This window comes from Puma concolor, chromosome B1, assembly GCF_028749965.1.
Source record: "Puma concolor isolate L17-30 chromosome B1, mPumCon1.1.hap2, whole genome shotgun sequence".
Classification (NCBI taxonomy): domain Eukaryota; kingdom Metazoa; phylum Chordata; class Mammalia; order Carnivora; family Felidae; genus Puma; species Puma concolor.
In genome coordinates this window covers 33,868,689-33,893,929 of record NC_141670.1, presented here as the reverse complement: position 1 = coordinate 33,893,929, position 25,241 = coordinate 33,868,689, and the positions used below count along the sequence as shown (strand labels likewise).

General features: G+C 39.0%; 1 protein-coding gene across 1 annotated transcript in view; it reads left to right on the top strand.

The window, feature by feature from the left end:
- ADAM7 (ADAM metallopeptidase domain 7) overlaps positions 1-21,787 on the top strand; it is a 66,794-nt gene extending 45,007 nt beyond the window's left edge. The window contains exons 12-23 of the mRNA XM_025933038.2: positions 1,228-1,402; positions 3,303-3,392; positions 4,405-4,600; positions 5,247-5,349; positions 6,586-6,775; positions 13,546-13,626; positions 14,860-14,938; positions 15,918-16,023; positions 16,391-16,490; positions 19,537-19,602; positions 20,265-20,321; positions 21,743-21,787. Of these exons, the coding sequence (XP_025788823.2) occupies positions 1,228-1,402; positions 3,303-3,392; positions 4,405-4,600; positions 5,247-5,349; positions 6,586-6,775; positions 13,546-13,626; positions 14,860-14,938; positions 15,918-16,023; positions 16,391-16,490; positions 19,537-19,602; positions 20,265-20,321; positions 21,743-21,787 (1,288 nt within the window). The remainder of the gene's footprint in view (positions 1-1,227; positions 1,403-3,302; positions 3,393-4,404; positions 4,601-5,246; positions 5,350-6,585; positions 6,776-13,545; positions 13,627-14,859; positions 14,939-15,917; positions 16,024-16,390; positions 16,491-19,536; positions 19,603-20,264; positions 20,322-21,742) is intronic.
- The last annotated feature ends 3,454 nt before the right edge of the window (positions 21,788-25,241 follow it).

Here is a 25,241-nt window from a genome sequence, read left to right as displayed (position 1 = left end):
GCCAAGCTTCCCCCAGCCACTTGATCCAATTGTTCAATCCTGTCTCCTCATAATACCCTGTCGGGAATTATCTATCCCCTCTTCTTTGCATTTCCCCCCCATTCTTAGTATTAATCACTATTTAATATAGTCTATGCTTTAGCTATTTAGCTTGCTTATTATTTTATTTTTCCAATAAATTATAAACTTCATGAAGGCAGAGGGTTTTGTCTGCTTCGTTCACTATTTCATCACACTATCTAGAAAAGTCCCAGATACACTCTATAAATAGTTACAGAATATAGGACTGTATATCCTGTGTGTATATATATATATATCCCTTCATCATGCTGTGAATTACGTGCATCCAGGTCCTAAACCTTACATGTCCTGGAATTCCTTCACAGAGGGGACACAGTGCATTGCATATAAGAAAAGTGCTGATGATGGTCAGTGCTTCTATATATTGATTAAATGAAGTAAAATAGTGAAAGCCCCAAATTACGGTGACTGGCACAGAATAAGAACTAAGTAACTGACAGCTGATTTTATATCATTATCTACATAATTAGTAGTGTTTTTCAGAACCCCACCATCCCACAGTAACACACTTAAGGCTCAAAAAGTACATCTGTACCCAATCATTGTGTCAATAATGGCAAGGGAGTCAAAACAAGAGGAAGACAGAAGGGAGGTGAATATCAGTTTTGTGAATCTTTCAACTTTTCAGAAGTATGGTGCATTCCTAGGGTGTGTGAGATGTTACCAAATGAATCCTTTGTTTCAACAAATGTTTACAGAGACCTACTCTGTACCAGACACGGCGTTAAACTAGCGCTTATTGGAAAAGAAGAAGAAGATCTATTTCTTGTTTTGAGAAGCTTGTAATCTTGCATGAATGAGAAACAATTATATAGATGATGGCAAGACGCACAAGCAAAAAGTGATATGGGGCAGCAAGCCATTCAGTCTAAACTGTGGGCTTCAGGGAGGACTTTCTGGAGGAAATATAGTCAGAGTATTTTCACCAGAATGGCACGCGTTGCCTGTTTCAATAGACATTGCTTATTATAAAAGCCCAGTCGCTACTCTCGTATACCACTAAGGCAAGAGTAGGAGAAGTAAATGGACTTTTAGAGTTGATCGTTTATATTTATTCTTTCTAAATCCCTCATAAAACTTTCATAGCTGTTCCACCAGTATGCATGGATAAAATTAATCTTTATTTTTCGCTCATCTAAACTCTAGCATTCCGGCACTAAAATTCAGTAAATGCAACAGAATTCGGTACCTGCAACACGTGAAGGATTACAATCCAACGTGCCTGTTCAATGTCCCATTTTCTGATAAGCTAAGTGATTACCCGTATTGTGGAGACAAGAAGTTGGACGAAGGAGAAGAGTGCGACTGTGGCCCTGTTCAGGTATTTGCAAATGATGTTGTATTTAAATTACAAAGTTTGTGCTCAGCTAGAACCTAGGCAGGTAAGTAGCCTTTAATCAACCATATTTCTTGTAAAGTGTTAAATAATGTGTTTTTTTGTCTCATTTTGAAACAAGTTATTGGCGTAGCCTCATTGCAAGGCATCTTACCAAGTCATGAATTATGCATAATGATCTTGCTGGAGACCCACAGTATCACATTTGCCTCGTTTATATATTAATTGGCTCTTCTTGTGAGAAAACCCCCTAGATGTCATTAAGTCTGATCTCATGCACAGTAAGAATGTGTTCTCCACAGTCAGTCAATTGAGTTTTACTCCAGACCTTAGGAAGCTTGTCTATATCCCAGTTGGACAGTTCATGTGATTAGAAAACTCTGTCTTAATTGAGCAGAAACCTTCTAATCTTCCCATATTTATGACAGCCTTGGTCTCTGGAACACTTAGAAGATTTAAGACAAATGTTTGAGTCATTCTTTTTTTTTTTTTTTTTAATTTAAAAAAATATCTATGTTGAGAGAGAGCGAGAGAGAGCACGAGTGGGGAAAGGGCAGAGAGAGACGGAGACAAAGAATCCCAAGCAGGCTCCATGCCATCAGCTCACAGCCGGATGTGGGGCTCAAACTTACGAACCTTGAGATCGTGACCTGAGCCGAAAGCGAGAGTTGGAGGCTTAACCAACTGAGCCACCCAGGTGCCCCTAGAGTAATTCTTAATCTGCTTTTCTCCAACATAGAGGCTATTTTGGTTGAGAGATTATCATGTAGTTATGAGTCCTAAACAGCTACTTCTCAAGTTATGTGTATGTATATCACCTGGGGATGTTGTTAGATTGTGGATTCTAATTCAGGAGGCCTGAAGTGAGGCGGAGATCCTTTTTTCCTAACAACCACCAAGGTCACGTTGATACTACTGGACTGAAGACCGTATTTGTGGTATACACACAAATACTACAGTTCAAAATAAATCTAATTGTGTGGCGAACCAGAGACTGCACGATCGGAGTGGGGACAGTGACATGTCCAGAGTTTTCAAATGTCTCACCTTAAATGTGAAGAGGCTCTTAACTTTGGAAATTGATGCATCTGCCCGTGCCTGTTCTTTAAAATAGTTCTACAGTTTCCTTCTAACATATGAAGTGCTGTCCATGACAGGATGCAGACAATTTCTTTTGCAATTTTTTAAAACTTTTTTTTAACGTTTATTTATTTTTGAGACAGAGAGAGACAGAGCATGAACAGGGGAGGGGCAGAGAGAGAGGGAGACACAGAATCGGAAACAGGCTCCAGGCTCTGAGCTGTCAACACAGAGCCCGATGCGGGGCTCGAACTCACGGACCGCGAGATCGTGACCTGAGCCGAAGTCGGCCACTTAACCGACTGAGCCACCCAGGCGCCCCTTCTTTTGAAATTTTAATTTCATTTGAGGAGACAGGGCCTAAGTGTCCATGAGTTTTTAATGAAGCGTTAACAACAGCAACAAAATCCAGCCTGAAATACTTAGCATCTTGAGAAAAATGTTAAATTATGTCTTCAGAAGTTCTATTATTTCATATTAAACCTTTAGTATAAAGCAGTAGCAGGACCCTTTCTTCCAAAGAGTGGAAAGGAAAATGGAAAGTCAGAAGCTTTGGGCTTTGTACCCTGCCAGGGAAAATTCACTGAGTGTGGAGTACTGAATGGCCAAACAAGAAGGAAACAAAGTAAAAGTCCCAAAGACCAGTTACAAGGAATCGTCTTCACATACATGTCATAACCAAGGATAATGCATTTGCATTTCAAACCGAAAGACAAGTAACGATAAATTATATACACGCACAGCTTATTAAACAGGAGCCTAACTACCAACCCGTTTCCGATCTTTAACTTTTGCTTGTTGCCAGGAGTGCAGCAATCCTTGCTGTGATGCAAACAAATGTGTGTTGAAGCCAGGATTTACTTGTGCCGAAGGAGAATGTTGTGAATCTTGTCAGGTAAGGACCTTTGCTAAGACTGGGTTCTCCATTTTCAGTTTATTAAGGATACAGAGGACCACAGAATTGTCTGTCCATTACTAGTTACATTACTAATCCCAGATTAGGGTTATGCTTGCTTGGCCCCAATAAAGCTTCTTCTGAGATGTTCTGGCAGCTTCTTCTGAGATGTTCTGGCGTCTAAGCCCTGGCAGTGATCTATGGTCTGGGGAGTGAAGAAGCAGGTATCAAATGGTCTGTTAGGAATAGAATTATATGCTCAACATTACTCTTGTTCTTGGCCAACCTTTACGAAATCATTACCAACCTATTTAACCTCAGCTTGGGTGTCATTCTAACAACAGTGAAATAGAAGGGAAAAGGATTATACTGGGATTTAAAAGTGGGGAATAACTAGTACATGGAGATCTATTCCCAGAAAGGGCAATCAGAAGTCCAAATGACTCTGTCCAAAGGTTTAATGACATTTCTTTCACCCACTATGTTCGGAACTCACAAAGGAAAGGAAACATGTCTTCTTCATCTTCAAATCTTTCTAGAACTCATCGCAATTCAGTGCCTATTGAATGGCTGAATAAGAGAATATTTTCATGCACTTTCCTCCAGCAATGAGTCAGGGCACTTTTCTGGTTCATACGGAGAGATCTGATCTCTTGGGAGTGGAGATGCCTCATTATAGATACAGGCAGGAGGGGGTCCTGGTTGTGTGTGTGCTGGGGACGGAATGTACTAGAGCAGGATGAGCAGAGCACTTGCTCACCTCTCCATTTTATGTCCTTTCTGGTGCTGCCCACTGCTGTTCTAACCATCCTATCACTCCTGAAATTACATAAGCACCAAGGCATTTACAAATGATAACAATTCTCAGTGGAATGGAGAAGAAAGTCACGATCCAACCTTCAAACTTTTTTTTTTTTACGATAAATTAAATGGGTCAACCCTCCCCTACTGACTTAACCTTAAGCTACCTGAATGTGCCCAAGATTTAGTCTTTTTTGTTTTTCTTCAACAGATGAAAAAATCAGGGTCCATGTGCAGGCCAGCAAAAGATGAATGTGATTTTCCTGAAGTGTGCACGGGCCACTCTTCTGCATGCCCTATGGACAAATTCCAAGTAAATGGCGTTCCTTGCAAGAATGCAAAAGGTTACTGCTTCATGGGGAAATGCCCCACCCGGGATGATCAGTGCTCTGAACTCTTTGATAATGGTGAGAGACGATTACCGCAAATGGCTGATAACGATAATAGCCATTATTTCTATTATTATCCTGTAAAAATTTATGGGCAAGATTGAAGATAACGCCGTTTGTGGCATTCTTCCCAGATATCACCTAGAATATCTCTGGATATTACCTTTAATATTAGTTGAGGGGCGCCTGGGTGGCGCAGTCGGTTAAGCGTCCGACTTCAGCCAGGTCACGATCTCGCAGTCCGTGAGTTCGAGCCCCGCGTCGGGCTCTGTGCTGACGGCTCAGAGCCTGAAGCCTGTTTCAGATTCTGTGTCTCCCTCTCTCTGCCCCTCCCCTGTTCATGCTCTGTCTCTCTCTGTCTCAAAAATAAATAAACGTTAAAAAAAAAATTAAAAAAAAAATTAGTTGATATTACCATTAATGTTAATTAACTGCCTCGGTATGTGGGTTAAGGTATGTTTGTTACTTTTTTTTATATCCCCACTCTGCCGTAAAATATCTTCCTGATGCAGTAGGATAGTTTTAAAGTGATTTATTTATCCCATTCTGCCTCACCACCCCGTGATACTGACATTTCAATTAGATTAGAAAAATAAGGTATTTTGTGATGTATAACATTCATGTTTTTATTGCGTTACTTTAATCATACTACTTTGGATCCTAGAGGTGAAAGACAGTTCTGCTCTCTGCTATGAGATGAATAAAAAGGGAAATAGATTTGGATACTGCAAAAATAAGGAAAACGGATTAATTCCCTGCGAAGAGAAGTAAGTACCACGTAAAGAAAAGCAAGTGCGGGGCGCCTGGGTGGCGCAGTCGGTTAAGCGTCCGACTTCAGCTCAGGTCACGATCTCCCGGTCCGGGAGTTCGAGCCCCGCGTCGGGCTCTGGGCTGATGGCTCGGAGCCTGGAGCCTTTTTCCGATTCTGTGTCTCCCTCTCTCTCTGCCCCTCCCCCGTTCATGCTCTGTCTCTCTCTGTCCCAAAAATAAAACGTTGAAAAAAAAAAAAAAAAAAGCAAGTGCTTTCTAAGAGCGTTTTCGTGAAATCAGAACCCGAACGGCTCTTGTTCTGACAGCTGCTAACCTCTTTTGATTGAGATTAGGAAGAGAGGGAGTGAGGCAGCAAGGACACAACCCTGAGAGTGTCACTGGCATTTATGTACTGTAGTTATGAGCTGAAGGTCGTGGAATATAAGGAAGAAAGATGGGCAAGAGTTAAAATTCCTAGGAAAGAAAGGGAAGAAGAGAAGCTGCAAAAAATAGGAAAGAGCAAACAGGAGGAGGAGGAGGAAAGTAAAGTGGGAAGGGGTGGAAAGAAGCAGAAAGAAGGATGCGAGTGAAGCCATATTCAGAAAGAAACGTAGAACTTGAAACGGGAAGGAAGGGGAGAAGTGAACGATCTGATTTTAAAAACCATGAGCTGTGTCATTCTTCCAGACTTGTTACGCTCAGAAAGGCTTTTTTTTTTTTTTTTTTTTTTTTTTATGTGCCACAAAGGGATATGGACTGAAAACAAACGATAAAAGACTTAGGTCGAGTTTGACTTTGCTCCTAAATATACTAGGTGAAACTGGGCGATCCCTTAACCTCCTCTTCCTTCCAATTGTTGCCCAATCTGTCAAATGGGTGTTATAATAATGGCAAAGTCATAGGTTTGTTGTGAGAATTAACTGGGTGCTCTGTGCCAGAAAGAAATTCGAATGTCTTGATTAACATTATGCTAACTCAAATGACTAATAGGAAATATTCTTCTGGAAACGTGAGCTAATGTTGATTGGTGACAATCACAGAGATCTAAAGAAATACGATCGTTCTACATCACAGTTCCCAGAGTCAGGACTGTGACTGTCCAACCTTTCATCCTGCCTCTCTTGATGCTTCGGCAGCCCACTGATAACCCTGGGCCTAGAAAAAAGTTACCAAACTGCTTCACTGCTGGTCTCGTCTCTGTGAAATCCTTATTTCCTGGTCCCAAGTCTGAGAATATTCTCCCTTTCCTTCAGAGATGTCAAATGTGGGAAGATACACTGCAGCAGAGGGAAGCACTCGTCTCTACCTGGAGAAGAAAAGATCAATCACCTTAAGAAGGTTTCAAAGAAGAATGTCACTACTGAGTGCAAAACTTTTAGTTCATACCGCAATTCTAAAGATTTGGGCCTGGTTGCTTCTGGAACAAAATGTGGAGATAAAATGGTGAGACGAAAGCCTTTTGTCCTATTAAAACTTCTTGGCTCAGTCACTTGAAAACATTACTTTTTGTAATTGGTTCCTGAGGGCCTATATATGAGAAAGCAGAAACAAATGGGCAACGTTTTTATTTTTTATGGAGCAAAGTAGTAATAACACGATAATAAATATTCATTTCACCTAATCTCCGTTAGACAAAATGATGTGTAAATGTTATAAGTGTGCTTAATTAGTATCTTACAGTAGACATCTAGTGAAGTTATAGGCATAATTTTTAAAATTAGTTTGACTATGAAGTAGCTATAGGTTCTTCAATTATGTTATTCATTCAGCCACATTTATCCCATTATTACCACCATACTGTGGTGCCAGTGACCATGCTGTACACAAATGATGTAAAGATGAGTGTATTTGAGAACTTCATAGACTGCATTAAATATTAAAATCAAACACAAGTGCTTTCATAGTGTTGTGACCAATATACATTCAAGCCCAAAGGAAGAAGTGATGGACTTTACTCGTAAAACACAAAAGGCATCTTATGATGCCATTAAATGAGTGACGTTTCAGCTTTGAGGTAATGAATATTTTTCAATGCAGACAAAAATGAGAAAAGACTTTAAAAAATTGTTTTAATGTTTATTTATTTTTGAGACAGAGAGAGAGAGAGAAAGCGGGGGAAGAGCAGAAAGAGAGGGAGACACAGAATCCAAAGCAGGCTCCAGGCTCAGAACTCCAGAATCTGACGCAGGGCTGGAACTCATGAACGTTGAGATCATGACCTGAGCCCAAGTCAGATGCTTAACCAACTGAGCCACCCAGGTGCCCCGAGAAGAGACTTTTTAGAAAGAAATACTAACATAATATGCAAAGATACAGTGTGTATGGATGGCATAGTCAGATAACTGGGAAATTTTGGTGTGACAGGAGCTTTGGGTGAAATACCAGAAAATGAAATTGAGCAGCTAGAATAAGGCCAGATTAGAAAGGGTGTATTATTCCAAGATGAAAAGTTGAGAATGGACACTAAAAATAACAGCCAACTCATCAAGGTTTATAAACACAGGAATATATGGAGAACATAATACTTTCAAAAAATCAGTTATTTTGGGGGCGCCTGGGTGGTGCAGTCGGTTAAGCGTCCGACTTCAGCCAGGTCACGATCTCGCGGTCCGCGAGTTCGAGCCCCGCGTCAGGCTCTGGGCTGATGGCTCGGAGCCTGGAGCCTGTTTCCGATTCTGTGTCTCCCTCTCTCTCTGCCCCTCCCCCGTTCATGCTCTGTCTCTCTCTGTCCCAAAAATAAACGTTGAAAAAAAAATTAAAAAAAAAAATCAGTTATTTTGAAATAGTATGGCTTCTTTCTGTAATACACCCCCTTTCCTCCCATACCACCACCCCCAAACATTACAGTGCCATTCATATCATGTGATAGAGAAATGAATTGAAAACCAAAATTCATAACGTACAAAAGGGAACTAGACTTTTAATAATTTAATGGAGCCCTATATTGCAAATCCATATTCTTAACGACTACAGTTTCCCATTATAATAACTAAATATCAAAATGGTGAGGAATGTGCATTTGTGAAATTTTAGGTATGTGTACCAACCACATGCTAGAAAGTTCAAGGACGTTCAACGGTAGAGTATATGAGGCACCCCGTTAAAGAAAATATCAAATAATTTCTTATTCACTCCAGATAAGAAAAATCATCCAAAAATACCAACAAAATTGGTTTCTTTTAATGTTTATTTATTTCTGAGACAGAGAGAGACAGCATGAGTGGGGGAGGGGCAGAAAGAGAGGGAGACACAGAATCAGAAGCAGGCTCCAGGCTCTGAGCTGTCAGCACAGAGCCCGACGCAGGGCTTGAACTCACAAACCGTGACATCATGACCCGAGCCGAAGTCAGTCGCTCAACTGACTGAGCCACTCAGGCATCCCCAAAATTGTTTTGTTTTTTAAGAGATAAACAAAATTGACAAACCTTTAAATAGGCTGACCAAGAAACAAAGGGAAGAGGATTCAAATAATGAAATTATAAATGACAGAGGAGACCTCACAGCTGATATCACAGAAATAGAAAGTATCATAAAAAATACTATGGATAATTCTACAAGTTGAATATTTAAAAGAAATGGATAAATTCTGAAAAACATACAACGTACCAAAATTAAATGATGAAGAAAGAGAACATCTGAATAAACCAAGAGAGATCAAATCAATAATTAATAATCTCCTAACAAAGAAAAGTCCTGGATCAGATGGTTTCACATGTGAATTCTATCAAATATTTAAAGAATTAATGCCATTCCTGCTCATCATCTCAAAAAATCAAACAGGAGGAGACACTTCCAAACTCACTCTATGTGGCCAGCATTATGCTCTATCAAAGCCAGAAGAGGAAACTATAAGAAAAGAAAATTATGGGCTAATATGGTTGATGAACATAGATGCAAAAATCCTAGCAAAAATATTAGTAAACTGAATTCAGTAGCACATTAAAAGGATTGTACACCATAATCAAGTGGGATTTATTCATGAGATGCAAAGATGAGTCTACTTACACAAAGTAATCAATGATACACCTCATTAAGAGAATGAAATACAAAAATCATATGACCACCTGAATAGATTCAGAAAAAGTATTTGGCAAAATTTAGAATCTGTTCATGATAAAAAGTCTCAACAAATTCTGTATGGAAGGAATGCACCTCAATATTATAAAGGCCATATGCAGTAAACCCACAACTAATATCATACTCAATGGTGAAAAGTTGAAAGATTTTCCTTTAAGATCAGGAACAAGAAAAGTGTACCCACTCTACCCACTTGTAGTGAGCATAGTACTGGAATTACCAGCCAAAGAAATTAGGCAAGAAAAAAACAACAAGCATTCAATTCAGAAAGGAAGAAGTTAAATTTTCTGTTTTCAGGTGATATGATCTTATATATAGAAAACCCCAGGGATACCTGGGTGGCTCGGTCGGTGAAGTGTCCAACTCTTGGTTTCGGCTCAGGTCACAATCTCAGCTTCATGAGTTCAAGCCCCGCATTGGGCTCTGTGCTGGCAGTCCAGAGCCTGCTTGGGATCCTCTCTCTCTAAACTCTCTGCCCTTCCCCCACTTGCACTGTCTCTGTCTCTCTCAAAATAAATAAATAAACTTAAAAAAGAGAGAAAACCCTGAAGGCTCCATCAAGCAACTATTAGAACTTATAAGTGAATTCAGTAAAGTTGCATGATAAAGAACAACATAGAAAAATTAGTCGCATTTCTATACACTAAAGAAAAAAAAAACCTATCTGTAAAAGAAATTAAAAACAACAACAACCCCATTTATAATAGCATCAAAAACAATAAAAATGCTTAGGAGTAAATTTAACCAAGAGGTGAAAAGTCCATAGACTGAAAATTATTAAAGATGATCCAAAAATATGTAGGAACGACAAAAGATCTTGAATCACCAAAGCAATCTTGAGCAAAAAAGAACAAAGCTGGAGGCATCACAATATTGTAAACAATATTACAAAGTTATACAGCATGGAACAGCATGGAACAGACATTTAAAACATGCACATATAGACCAATGGAATTGAATAGAGATACCAGAAATAAATTTATGCATATATGGTCAACTAATCATTGACAAAGCACCAACAATACACAATGGGGAAAGGATAGTCTTTTGAATAAATGGTTCTGGGAATACTACACATGCAAAAGAATGAAACCGGATTCTTAACTTACACCATGAACCAAAATGAACTCAAGATCATTTAAGGTATGAAACAGTAAAGAACCTAGAAGAAAACATAGGAGAAAATCTCCTTGTCATTGGTCTTTGCGATTTTTGTTTTGTTTTGTTTTGTTTTGTATGTGACACAGACAAAAAAGCAAAAATAAATAAGGGGGGCTATATCAAAGTAAAACATTTCTTCAGCAAAGGACACAATCAAGAAAATGAAAAGGCAACCAATGGAATGGAAGAAAAGATCTCCAAACCATATATCTGATAAAGAGTTAATATACAAAAGTTTTAACTAATTCATACAGCTGAAGAGCAAAAAACCCCAACAGTCCAATTTAAAAAAAAAAAAAGGCAAAGGACCTAAATGGACATTTTTTTCCAAAGAAGATATGCAAATGACCGACAAGGAAATGAAAAAGAGTTCAACATCATTAATCTTCAAGGAAAAGTGAATCAAAGCCACTAAGAGATGTCACCCCACACCTGTTTGGATGACTGTTATCAAAAAGACAACAAATAAAAAATGTTGGTGAGGCTGTGTAAAAAAGGAAACCCTTGTGCACTATTGGCGGGAATGTAGACTGGTACAGACATTATAGAAACAACAGTGGTTCTTCCAAAAATTAAAAATAGAACTACGCTATGATCCAGCACCCTCACTTTGGGCACATAACCGAAGAAACTGAAATCAGGATCTTGAAGAGCTTATCTGTACTCCTAGTTTCATTGCACCATTATTTACAGTAGCCAAGATATGGAAACAATTTAAATGTCCTTCAACAGGAAAATGGATCGTGAAAATGTGATATGCATATAAAATATCACAATAATATATACTACATAAATATGAAATATATATAATGGAATCTTATTTAGCTTTGAAAAAGAGGGAAATTCTGTCAGTTTCAGCCACCTGGATAAACTTGGAAGACTTTTCATGTATGCTAAGCAAGATAAAGCCTGACACAGAGACACAAATTCTGTATGATTTCACTTATATGTGGAAGCTAAAGAAGTCAAAGTCACAAAAGCAGAGAGTAGAATGATGGTTGCCAGGTGGGGAGAATGGGGAGATGTTGGTCAAAACATACGAATTTTCTGTTATCAGTAAATTCTGAAGGTTTAATGTAGAAGGTGGCTATAGTTAATGATACTGTAATGTATACTTAAAATTTTCTAAGGGGGTAAAATTTTAAGTGTTCTCAACACACACAAAAAAGTAACTATTTGAGGGGATGGATGTGTTCATTGTTTTTCGTAATCATTTCACAAAGTATACATTGTATACATTGTATATAATGTATATAATACATTGTATTATATGTATAATACATATAATATGTATTGTATAATACATTGTATACATTGTATATAATGTATATAATATATATAATATATAATATATAATATAATGTATATAATGTATATACATTGTATACAATTTATATATTGTATATAAAATCATTAAAATATGCACTTGAAATATATACAATTTTTATTTGCCAGTTATACCTCAGTAGAGTTGGAAACACATTTCCTGATACACGTTTTTTAAAAGAAATAGGCAAAAATCGGAGGGACTGGGTGGCTCAGTCAGTTAAGCATCTGACTCTTGATTTTGGCTCAGGTCATGATCTCATGGTTTGTGGGATTGAGCCCCGAATCCACTCTGCACTGATGGTGTGGAGCCTACTTGGGATTCTCTCTCTCTCTCTCTCTCTCTCTCTCTCTGCCTGCCCCCCACCCCTCCCCCCCTGCTCACATACTCTCTCTGTCTCTCAAAATAAATAAATAAGCATTAAAAACATAAAGATAAAACAAATAGGTAAATATAAAAATAACAGTTAAAAACTTAAAAATTGGGCAGGGCGCCTGGGTGGCTTGGTCGGCTAAGCATCCGACTTCGGCTCAGGTCATGATCTCACAGTTCGTGAGTTCAAGCTTCACCTCCGGCTCTGTGCTGACGGCTCAGAGCCTGGAGCCTGCTTCGGATTCTGGGTCTCCCTCTCTCTCTGCCCCTCCCCCACTTGTGCTCTGCCTCTCTCTGTCTCTCAAAAATAAATAAATGTAACAAAATTTTTCAAAAAGAAAAAATTTAAAAAATGGGCTAAGATAAGCCAGGCAATAATTATAAGCAACAAAAACAACAATAATTTCGTTATAACATGTACAAAAAAATAACAAGCAAAATGGAAAACAAAGTTAATAAGCATAAATAAGAAGATTAATTGATATTAAAAATAACCAAATGCACAGTTGACAACGGTGGTATAGCAAGCATGGATCTTACTGAATCAAAAGAAAACTTGCAGGATGCCTGGGTGGCTCAGTCGGTTCATCATCTGACTCTTGATTTTGGCTCAGGTCATGATCTTGCCGAGGTGGAATCAAGCCCCAGGTCCAGGTGTGTGCCGAGCATGCGGCCTGCTTGGGATTCTTTCTCTCTCCCTCTCTCTTTGCCTCTCTCTCTCAAAACAAATAAAAAGAACAAATACACTTTAAAAAAACAGAAAAAGAGGGGCGCCTGGGTGGCGCAGTCAGTTAAGCGTCCGACTTCAGCCAGGTCACGATCTCGCGGTCCGTGAGTTCGAGCCCCGCGTCAGGCTCTGGGCTGATGGCTTGGAGCCTGGAGCCTGTTTCCGATTCTGTGTCTCCCTCTCTCTCTGCTCCTCCCCCGTTCATGCTCTGTCTCTCTCTGTCCCAAAAATAAAAAAAAAAAAATTAAAAAAAAAACAGAAAAAGAAAACTTGATAGAAATAACAACATAAATTGTTGCACTTACAACTGTAGAATCTTTGATAGGTTAACATTTGACGAATTAGTAAGGATACAGGTATTTTAATGATGAGTTTGTATATAACAGTGTTTGATTGTACGCTGCATTAATTTCAAATATCTCATCAAACATTTATGGAGGATTTCTTCTACAGAAGATTCTACATGTGTTTTTTTTTTTTTATAATAGAAAAAAATCATGTAAATTCTAAGAGCAAGTCATTAATTCATACTGGTAACTTTATTTCCAGGTGTGCAACAATGGTGAATGTGTGAAACTCGAAAAGGTCTACAATTCAACCAATTGCTTGTCTCTGTGCAGTGAAAATGCTGTAAGATTTGGCTCCTTTTTAAATTAATGTCTTGCCAGTCATTTGCTTACATAGAACTTCATTCCTGAGCGTGTGTGTGTGTGTGCGTGTGTGTGTGTGTGTGTGTGTGTGTGTGTATGAGTGTTGATTTTTAAATAAAATACACATTTGGGATCCATGTTTTCATGTATCATCCATAAAGTTGATCTAAAGATCCAAACCAGGTATTACTTATAGATATTGTCAATATTATAAGTATATAGTTTATCATTGGACTGGTAATCTAGAAACCTAGTAACTTATGTACGTATGAAGTTGAAACCTAAAGGATCTATCATAATGTCACTTATAGTAAAATTATAACAATGTCAACATTAATCGAAAGCTTTTGACCAAATAACAAAAATTGTATATATGTATACGTATATATATGTATATGTATATATATGTATATGTATATATACATATATGTATATGTAAATGTATATGTATATATATACATATATGTATATGTAAATGTATATATACACACATATATATATAAATATATATAATTACTCAACACTACCTGATACCACCAGTACTTAGCAGTTTGCATTTGTGGGTAACATTTTTCCTTAGTGCAATTAATCAGTAACACTTATATATAAGTTGTATATGTATCAGGTACCCTTCCAAGTACTTTACATATATTACATTCTAAACACTTCATAACAGCCTCAAAAGCGAGTACTATTCTTATGCCCAATATTACAGGTGGAGAATAAGTCACATGATGTTATGTTGAAGGAAAAGCTGAAATATAAGTGCAGAAAGAGTGCATATCCTTAATCATTACACAATGGTCTTTGATGAAGAAAACATTGCACCACTCTTTTTTCTCATATTAACGTTATCTCGTTATTACTAAGGCTAGTTAGAGCCAGCTGTGTGGCTATGATATGTCTAACTCTAACAGGGCTGTTCTTTTAATAACATTCATGTCTTCTAGAAAGATAAGTAAAGCCATCTAATTCATCTGGTTTTAAATTTGTTAGAATCATTCTCTCGTCCAAAGGCCACCTTCAAAAGTTGCTGCTTCTTGCAATTTCATTTATTTATTTGTTTCCAATGTTGATTTTGATATGCAGTTTAGTTAATTAATCAGTAAAAGTGTGTGTGCGTGTGTGTGTGATGTAGAAACAGCACCAAGCTAAGCGACGTACAAAACACACATATAACCTGATAAAATTATATGATTAACTATTCTTCCAGGTGGATGGCCCTGAACGTCAGTGCCGGTGTGAGGAAGAACAGGAACATGTGGACTGGGGAGAAAACTTAAATGCTACCAGTGAGCATTCTAGAATATAATATCAAAAGCCTAGACTATGAGAAAGCTTGTTTTCCTTATTTCCCAAGTCTAATACGTATATGTTGTGTTTCCGTGTGGATTTGTATGGTCTTTTTACTGTTTTGCATATTTAAACACCTAAATTTGAATATACTACAATTGCTGTTTCAATTAATATATCTTCTTCTAGTTATATTTGGATAGGATCTTCTAAGAAACTGTAACACAACAAGACCTTTTTATAATCAATTAACAACTAACAGTCAACACATTTCCTGCCGATTGTTGTTCTTTTTTTTTTTTTTTTTTTAATTTTTTTTTCAACGTTTATTTATTTTTGGGACAGAGAGAGACAGAGCATGAACAGGGGAGGGGCAGAGAGAGAGAGGGAGACACAGAATCGGAAACAGGCTCCAGGCTCTGAGCCATCAGCCCAGAGCCCGATGCGGGGCTCGAACTCACGGACCGCGAGATCGTGACCTGGCTGAAGTCGGACGCTTAACCGACTGCGCCACCCAGGCGCCCCTGATTGTTGTTCTTAAACATAACGGACTCTCAGGTTGAGTGTCAGTTGTTAATACACATGATAATTTGTATAATGTTTTGGTCTTTTACTTTATATTTTAAAACAATGGGGCGCCTGGGTGGCTCAGTCAGTTAAGCATCCGACTTTCGCTCGGGTCATGATCTCATGGTTTGTGAGTTCGAGCCCCGCATCAGGATCTGTGCTGACAGGGGCAGAGCCTGGAGCTATTCTGTGTCTCTCTGTCTCTCTCTGCTCTCCCTCCCTTGCTCATGCTCTGTCTCTCTCTCTCTCTCAAAAATAAATAAACATTGAAGAAAAATTTTTTAAAAAATGGAGGAAGGGGACATTAAAGTCCTTTAAGTAAGGGAGAAGCTGGATTGTAATAGCTCAGTTAATACTCCATTGTCCTAAGGTTGATGTCCTGGCTAAAGCTTATGTTTTTTAATGTTGCAGATATATCCATCCTGGTTGTTGTGCTTGTCCTGGTGATTATTGGTGTAGGGGTTGTGGCATTATTAATTCGTTACCAAAAATGTATTAAGCTGAAGCAAATCCAGAGGTATGTATTTTCTGTCTAGTGAAATGGGACCACTACTAACGATATGTAAGCTCTGTCACTGTAGACAATATTCCCTGGGGGAGAAGTCTAAGCCTCTTACTGAAGACGAAGTAAGAGTAACAGTAAATCAAGCTTTTACATACTTATGTTCTCATCTCCAAACGCTTATCCCGATGGTTCCCAAAATTTGCTACACATTGGAATCATAGAGATTTTTTACAAGAATACTAATTTTAGTTTCTCCCTCCGATTAAATTGTTATGGGGTGCAACCTGAGTATCAATCGTTTAGAAATCTCCTAGATGATTAAATATTAACCACAGGCATACCCCGTAGCTTATGTCAATATTCAATTTCCTCTTGACAGCCCACCAAGAGAGACACTGGGAGTGGAGAATAAAGGATACTTTGGTGATGAGCAGCAGACAAGGACTGAGCCCATCTTTCCCGACATTCATCCACTCCACGTAAGCCAATGTCACTTGCAACAGCTGACTGATTTAAAAAGTAGTTGCATGTGTATTCGAAGTAGAACTAGCCCTAAGCTGAGTGATATGGGAGGTGCTAAAGAACAGTTTAACGTGATTCCACACCAATGAAGCCTTTGGTCTACATGTGGGGAAGGAAAAAATGGCAGGACATAAGCAAAGCAAGACACTATTTCACAGCAGAATCTATGAGTTAAATAAAATATTGATTTGTGCACTATCAGAAAAATTTACAAACGTAAACTATATTTTGGAGCATAAAACAAGTCAGTAAGTTTAAAAGAATGGGAGTCATACACAATGTTACCAAAACAAAACTTTATTAAAAATCAGTAACAGGGGCGCCTGGGTGGCTCAGTGGGTTAGGTGGCCGACTTCGGCTCAGGTCATGATCTCACAGTCTGTGAGTTCGAGCCCTGCGTCGGGCTCTGTGTTGACAGCTCAGAGCCTGGAGCCTGTTTCAGATTCCGTGTCTCCCTCTCTCTGCCCCTCCCCTGTTCATGCTCTGTCTCTCCCTGTCTCAAAAATAAATAAAACATTAAAAAAAATTTTTTTTAAAAATCAGTAACAGAAAACTATCGGAAAAAATCTCCAAATGAATATTAGATAATAAATTCTAGAGAACACCTGGGTCAAATAAAAAATCAATAGGGAAAATGGAAAATACTCTAAACTAAAGGAAAATGAAACAATACCTACCCAAATTTGTGGGAAGTAGTGAAACCAGTAAAGGAGAGTTCATAGCACTAAATACTTACGCGAGAAAAGGAGAAAGGTATCAGATCAATGACATCAGCTTTCATTTGAGGAAACTAAAAAAAGAAAAGCAAATAAAACTCCATGCAAATAGAGGACAGGGAAACAATAAATATTGGTCACCAATGAAACTAAAAACAAAACAAAACAAAAGCCTGTAGGAAGACAATAAGCAAAAGCTGCTTTCCAGAAATTAACGAATCTTATAAACTTCCAGTCACACGAAGAGAAAAAAGTACAAGAGTCAAAATGATTATCCGGAATCATAAAGGTGACCTCCCAGGAGAGTAATGTCCCTTATTAAATTGACAATATTTTGAACATGGAGGTTAATTTGAGAAACTATTATTTTAACATATATATATTTGACAGTGTAATTCAATAGTAAACTTTTTGAAAGTTTCTTTAAATTTTTTTTTTTCCAACGTTTATTTATTTTTTGGGACAGAGAGAGACAGAGCATGAACGGGGGAGGGGCAGGGAGAGAGGGAGACACAGAATCGGAAACAGGCTCCAGGCTCTGAGCCGTCAGCCCAGAGCCTGACGCGGGGCTCGAACTCCCGGACCGCGAGATCGTGACCTGGCTGAAGTCGGACGCTCAACCGACTGCGCCACCCAGGCGCCCCGAAAGTTTCAAATCACCAAAGCTTACTCATGAAGAAATAGATTACCGAAATATCTCCGTATTTACCGAGAAATTGAATTTGTAGTAAAAAACTTTCTACAAATAATAATAATAATAATAATGGGTGAATTCTACCAAACATATAATGATGAAATATTACCAATTCTACATAAACTCTTCCAAAAAATGGGAGAGAATGGATACTTCCCAACTCTTGTAACAAGGACAGTATTTTTCTGTTATCCTTCTAGAGAAAAGCATTATAACACAGAAAACTGTTTGCCAATATTTCTAATAAATATAAGTGCATAAGTACTAAATTTTAGCAAATTGAATTTCACAATGCATAAAAAGCATATGGTATTGTGACCAAATGAGGGTTATCCTAGGAACATAAGGAAAATTTAACATTAACAAACCAATCAAGTTAATCCACGGTATCATTTGGCAAAAAGTAAAATTATATGACCATCTCAATAGATGTGGGAAAAGCATTTGGAAAAGATGTAATCTATGTTTCTGATAAAACTCAGTAAATTAGGAACATAAGGGAACTTTCTGAACCTGGTGAAAGTGTCTACCAAAAAACCTATAGCTGATATATTTATGGTTAAAAAAAACTGAATACCTTTTCTATAACAACAGGAATAAAGCAATGATGTCCAGTCCCACCACTTCTATTGAAAATTTTACTTGAGACTATAGCCATTACAATAAGGCAAAAAAAAAAAAAAAAAAAAAAAAAAAAAAAAATTAGAAAGAAAAAGAGTAAACCCTTTTGATTTGCTGAAGACACTATCATCTATTAAAAATCCTATACTAGGGGTGCCTGGGTGGCTCAGTTGGTTAAGCACCTGACTCTTGATTTCAGCTTAGGTCATGATCTCACAGTTTGTGAGATAGAGCCCCATATTGTGCTCTGTGCTGGCAGCATGGAGCCTGCTTGGGATTCTCTCTCTCCATCTGTCTTTGCCCCTCCCCCACTAGTGTGCTCGCTCGCGCTCTCTCTCTCTCTCTCTCTCTCAAAACAAATAAATAAATAAATCCTATAGTAAAAAAAGTGAATTTAGTAAGATTTTTTTTTCAATATATGAAATTTATTGTCAAATTGGTTTCCATACAACACCCAGTGCTCATCCCAAAAGGTGCCCTCCTCAATACCCGTCACCCCCCCTCCCCTCTCTCCCACCCCCCACCAACCCTCAGTTTGTTCTCAGTTTTTAAGAGTCTCTTATGCTTTGGCTCTCTCCCACTCTAACCTCTTTAAGATTTTAAGATATGAATCTGTGCACAAGAACCTATTGTGTTTTCATATACAAACAAGAATATAGCTGGTTATGGAATTTCAAACATTCAGAAATTGACTTTACATTCGGATGCTAAAAGATCTGCCTTGGTCAATTCTTACTATAATACATAAAGAAACTCCCACTGTTCTCCAATGTAAGTTTGTTTTGTGAGTTCTTAGACTTCTTCAGTATAAGAGAATAACTTAGGGAAGAATATTTCCCCATGTGTTTTGATATTTGTACATTTACTAGGTGTTTTCTAGAGATAGCTAGAAAATTTCTTGTGCAGGCTTAGAAAACGGTCATACTTGCCAGAACACTTAATTGCAAGGATAATAGTATCTCCTTTTCCTAGCAAAGAACTGCAGAGTCCTTGGAGAGACTTCCAACCAGTTTTTCAAGTCCGCACTACATCACACTGGTATGGTCCCTTACCCCCTTTCTGTTGGGTTGTGCTAGTCTGTGGCCATTTCAGTAATAATTTCGGTGTCACTTAACTATTTGCTGGTTCCTTGAAAAAGTCAAATAATATAACAAAGCTCTGAAAGCACCAAGATTTTCAACTGTCTATTTTTCAAATGAACAATTCTCATTATGCTGTCTAAATTAATAGCTAAAAGGGTGTGATTAAGATAGCTTTCAGTCTATGGTTCCCCAGAATCCCCCTCTCCCACAAAAGGATCTCGGAGCGTGCCACCCAGTTGGGATGGGGCTGAATGATCATTTCTCCCCATACCCCACCCAACCAGTACCGTCCATTTTGACAAATTGTTTTTACTGGGGTTTCAACAGGGATGTTTTCGCAATGGAAACTCCAGCGCTTGAAAAATGTTTGGAAATCTCTTACCAAATACAGGGTTGGAGAGATCCACCACAAAGTTTACAAGGAAAAAAAAAATGGCTTCGGATAAGGCTTCACTCATCAGGACTATCTCCCCATCGTCTCCCATAGCAATGTACAAACTTTCTTAGATTGTTCACGGATCAAGAAGAGACCGTCTGCATGTGATGTGCTTGTGTGTATGTGTGTCTACGTGTGACATCTGGTACAGTTCCTGACACAGCACAATTTGTGTATTCCAGAAATCTGCAAATAAAGACCTAAGAGGAATCGCAGATCCCAGTCAAAGTGCCAAAGAGGTAGGTTCCTGTGACAGATGGTACCCCCACCCACTATTGATGGAGAGGGGACACCCTCTGTCCTTACCAGAAGAATAAGATGGTTGGAATTGTTTTCTCCCATGTGCTAAAATTTCTAAGAGACAATTGAACAGAGTATGTTTCAGTCTGAGAGTTTCAAACCTGACTATGGGAGCAAGCTAGGATTTAACAGTCTCAGAGTCTTGGGCATTTTAGACATAACAGAAACAAAACTTCTTTCTTAGACTTTTCTTGCCCAGAGTATACACACTTATGGTTTCTCATGAAGAATTTTTTTCAAATGTTTATTTATTTTTGAGAGAGACGGAGTGTGAACATGGGAGGGGCAGAGAGAGAAAGAGAGAGGGGAAGACACAGAATCCGAAGCAGGCTCCAGGCTCTGAGCCGTCAGCACAGAACCCGACGTGGGGCTCGAACTCACAAACCGTGAGATCGTGACCCGAACCAAAGTGGGGATGCTCAACCGACTGAGTCACCCAAACGCCCCTCTCATGAAGAATTTTAAGGACCAAATAGCACTGGTAATTACGGAGAAAGTATCATTCCTAATGGAACAGTTATTTCATGTTTGCTCTATCAAAGTTTCACCTACTAAATCAATAACTGACTCTATCTGAGGGATGATTTCACTTTTTAAGTGCAATGGCTATATTAGAAAATTTATCAAAAAGTTGTGATTTTTGTCAAAAGGAGACAAAATGAGCACTGTGGCTACATTTCAGAGTTTCTGTTTTCATTCCTTCATTCATCCATTCATCGATTTCTATTGAGTTTCTACAATGTACTGGGTTAATCAGAAGTTTCCCCCACAAAAAATTCTTTTTTCATCTTTTTTTTTTTCATTTCAGAGAGACATAGAGAGGGGAGCGGGGAGGGAGGGAGAACCTTAAACTGGCTTCACACTCAGTGCAGAGCCCTACATGGGGCTCAATCCCAATCCTGGGATCAAGACCTGAGCCAAATCCAGAGTCAGCACTCAACTGACTGAGCCACCCAGGTGCCTCCCCCGTAAAAACATTCTTCACAAGAAATCTTGCCCAACACACTTTCTGTGTTGGAAAGGGGAAGGAAGGACATTTCTAATGGTCCTTCCACTCCTTAATGATGGACATGTCTCATACTGATGAATGGAGAGAGATGCTCCTTAATGCAAGAAAACTGTTTGGCGTCCTGTAATGAAAAACAAAATGATTTTCTCTCTTTTGTGATAGGCTTGTTCATTTCATAATGACTGCTTAATTAGCCATGGCTAAGGAGATCTGGAAAAAATGTGAACAAGCATAGTACAACAGAATCCCGCAAAGTTACTGTAATTAGCAGATAACAATGAGTAACTGAAATATAATGTGCCGTAGACTTTAGAGAAAATAACTTCTTTTTACCCGTCTGTTTCTATTTAGAGCTTGAAACTGGATATCCAAAATGGCTGTGCAAGGCTAGGCTGAGGATTCTGGATGAAAGATCTTCACAACCCTCCCTCGATACTTGCTACACAAATTTCTGGTAGTTTTTCGAAAGTTCTTATCAAGACAGCAAATGTTGATGAGAAGCAACTTCTTTCTGTAATCTTCACCTGTAGAGTTTACAGCCTGTAGTGTAGACATATGCTACAAAAAGATTCTTGGCGTTTTTCCAATGACTAATACAATATAATACAATAACAAGACTAATACAATAGACTAATACAAAATAGTCTCCTTGCTCTCGTATTTCCTAAAGAATGTCAATCTGGTTACTTTAAAAAAGACTCTTAACCTTGAGGATATTAAATTACACCCCTTAGTCTAAGAAGCAAAACACTTCTTATAAAAGTTTATTTCTTTGGAATCCTAAAACTACTGAACCTTAATTGGAATATGACACGATTGCCACTAATTCTGGTTTAAATGAAGTTCTCTCCTGCAGAAATGCCAAGGGATTCAGTGCAGGAAGTCATCTGATTCCACTAAATAATTAAAAGGTAGAGGGCTGTCTGGCTCGTGTCTTGTCAGTGAAGGAGGCAGGAGAATAGTCCTCTTCGCTACAGAATCAATCTTAAAATTGTGGCAGCAAAGGAGGACATGAGATGCTTCTGGTTAAATTGCTAGAATCTCATCTTAAATTCCTAAATTTTTAGAATTCCTTCTAAACCTGACAGAGAAATCAGAGGGGTTATAAGAATTTCAGAAAATTAACTCCAGCAGAGAAGAAATACTCACGGCTCCCCTTAAGTGCTTGTGAGATCTTTGTATTGCACAGATTTGTGCAATTACTGTGCAATTTCTCTTCCGTCTCTAGCCTTCCCTGATTCTGGTGTGTGGGGCTGTCCAAGGAATGATGTCAGATATTTCTTATGCCCCTGTTTCTCAGCACTTTCTCTTGTATTATTTTCTTTTTGTTAACGGTTAAAGCTATATCAATTGTTTCTTTGTATACTAAAGTGAAGTTTTCAAGTGCTGAATGAGAATTTTATGATTCAATAAATAAATAAATAAAGCAAGGAAGAGAGCTGGTTGTTCTTGGTGAGATTCTTCTTGCTTTACTTGACTGGCTGATGTGAGGACACAGTGAGATCAGCAAAGGACAGCAGGGACTCAGCATTTCACACCTACGCAAGAATTCCATAAGCGTTTGTTTTTCTGATTAAAACCACTCATTTAAGAAAGAGTGTTGACGATTGCCCACTGAAAGCAAAAGATGCTAATTTAACTGTTTTATGACTCTTGAGGATCTAGAACAAACTGAGGGCTGCTGGATGGGAGGTGGGTGGGCTAGATGGATGATGGGCATTTAGGAGGGCACTTGTGAGGAACGCTGGGTGTTGTACATTAGTGATAATTCACTGAATGCTATTCCTGAAACCAATATTACACTACATATTAACAGACTAGAATTTAAATAGGAACCTGAAAAAAATTTTTAAAAGACAAATGTTTTAGGCAAACTTGTGAAAAAAAGAAATTGTGTGTCATATATACTCCTTAAAGCAAACAATAGTCTTCTGATGTCCAAAACGAAGGGACAGTCACATACTTGCACTTGCTTGAACAATATGTATATCTCGCCTTCTTGATTCACTGTGTTTCTTTTTGTTCTCGTATTGCTTCCAAAAGACTCACCATCGTCTCTGCCTTGGGTTCCACATTCAGCCAACTACTAGTTTCCAGTGATCTTTCTTTCTTTCTTTCTTTCTTTCTTTCTTTCTTTCTTTCTCTTTTTCTTTTTTTTTTTTTTTGCAAATTTTTCTTCTCTCTCTCAAATTATAAATATGCCTGGCACCACCTGAGTCCTCCTGCTTGGCTGCTTCATGCCTAGATAATCACTCCGGACTTCTAGTCTGCTCCCCCATTCTTCAAATAACCCCAGTGGCCCTCTGCCGGGTAAGCTTCCTTTTTACTTTAGAGAGTATTTTCCGTGCTTGTCTTTATTACTTATCCGAGGCCCTAGAGACTTGACCTACACGTCTTTCAGATGCTGCCACCCTGTGCCGTGTTTCTTAGGGATCTTCTTCCAATGCTGTCTGCAGATTAGGAAGCAATTTCATGGTTCCCTTGGAGGGAACCAGCAGGAGTGCTGTCCCTGTCCCCGGTTATGGAGCCAGGTATGATTTCATAGCCCTAATATGTATGGCTCTTATCACCTTGGACAGTTTGAGTCTTTTCCTTTGAACCAACAGTTGCAGACAGAACTCCTGTTGTGAAAGAACAGACCTGCAGGACTTACGGGCTAAGGAACTCTGTCTTCCTCCTCAGCCTGTGAACTGCTTCCTTTCCCACCCCATACACAGATAGAGAAGCTTCCTGATGCTGGAACTTGCCTAAATTAAGACGGAGCTCGTCACAGCTCTGGGATGTTGTGTTTTGGGGTACTGAGTTACTCTTGGTAGCTGGGTCCCTGTACCCTCTGCCCTGGACAGAGGTGGATTTATCCAGAAGCTAATAAAGCTTGAGCTTCAGGGTCTATTGCGTGCGTTGCTCCTTCCCAGCCCTTTTATCTAATTTGACATTTACATTTTTTAATGACAGTGGGCTGGTTTCGGTTGGGAAGTGAGAACTCAAATGAGTTCAAATGATGTGTCGGCAATAGGGCCTACACCTAAGAAGCAGACAGGACAAAGATGCCTTGCGTTAGGCAGAAATCGGTGGTTCCAGGAAGGGCAAGGAGACGACTAGCCAGAAATGGGATGGGGGGGATCTGGGAATGAGAGCAGCATGGCAGGTGTGAGGAACCCTCAGCAAACCCATGGCCGACTGGCGAAAGGCTTGGGTGGAGGTGAGTTCCCAGACAGCACCACAGAGAGGAAAATCCAAGAGGGGAGGGAACTTTGTGCTCCCCAATCCACCCACAGATAATGGCCGAGGGCCAGGGCTTTACCAGCGTGCTGAGTTTGAGCAAAACCTGTGCGCAAATCACCGAACCCTGAGCGATGCAGACCCAGCGCGACCCATAGAAAAACAATACAGAATACAAAACTAAGGGACGCCTGGGTGGCTCAGTCGGTTAAGCGTCCGACTTCAGCTCGGGTCACGATATTGCGGTTCACGAGTTCAATCCCCACATCGGGCTCTGTGCTGACAGCCTGGAGCCTGCTTCCGATTCTGTGTCTCCCTCTCTCTCTGCCCCTCCCCCACTCGCCCCACTCGTGCTCTGTCTGTCTCTCTCAAAAGTAAATAAATAAATAAATGAACATTAAAAAATTAAAAAAAAAATAAAAGACAAAAATAAGAAGCGAAACCCGAGCAGACATATCAGCAGCTGTACATCCCAGGGGGCAGAGGGTGGGCGATAGATTCTGCAGTTTAAGTTCGGACAAGTGCCTTTAAAAAACACTCAGAAGTAAATCAGAATTCATACTTGTTGCAATAGTATTTAAATACTACTGTGCGAAGGAATCCCCCGAGATCCCACACAAACCAAACC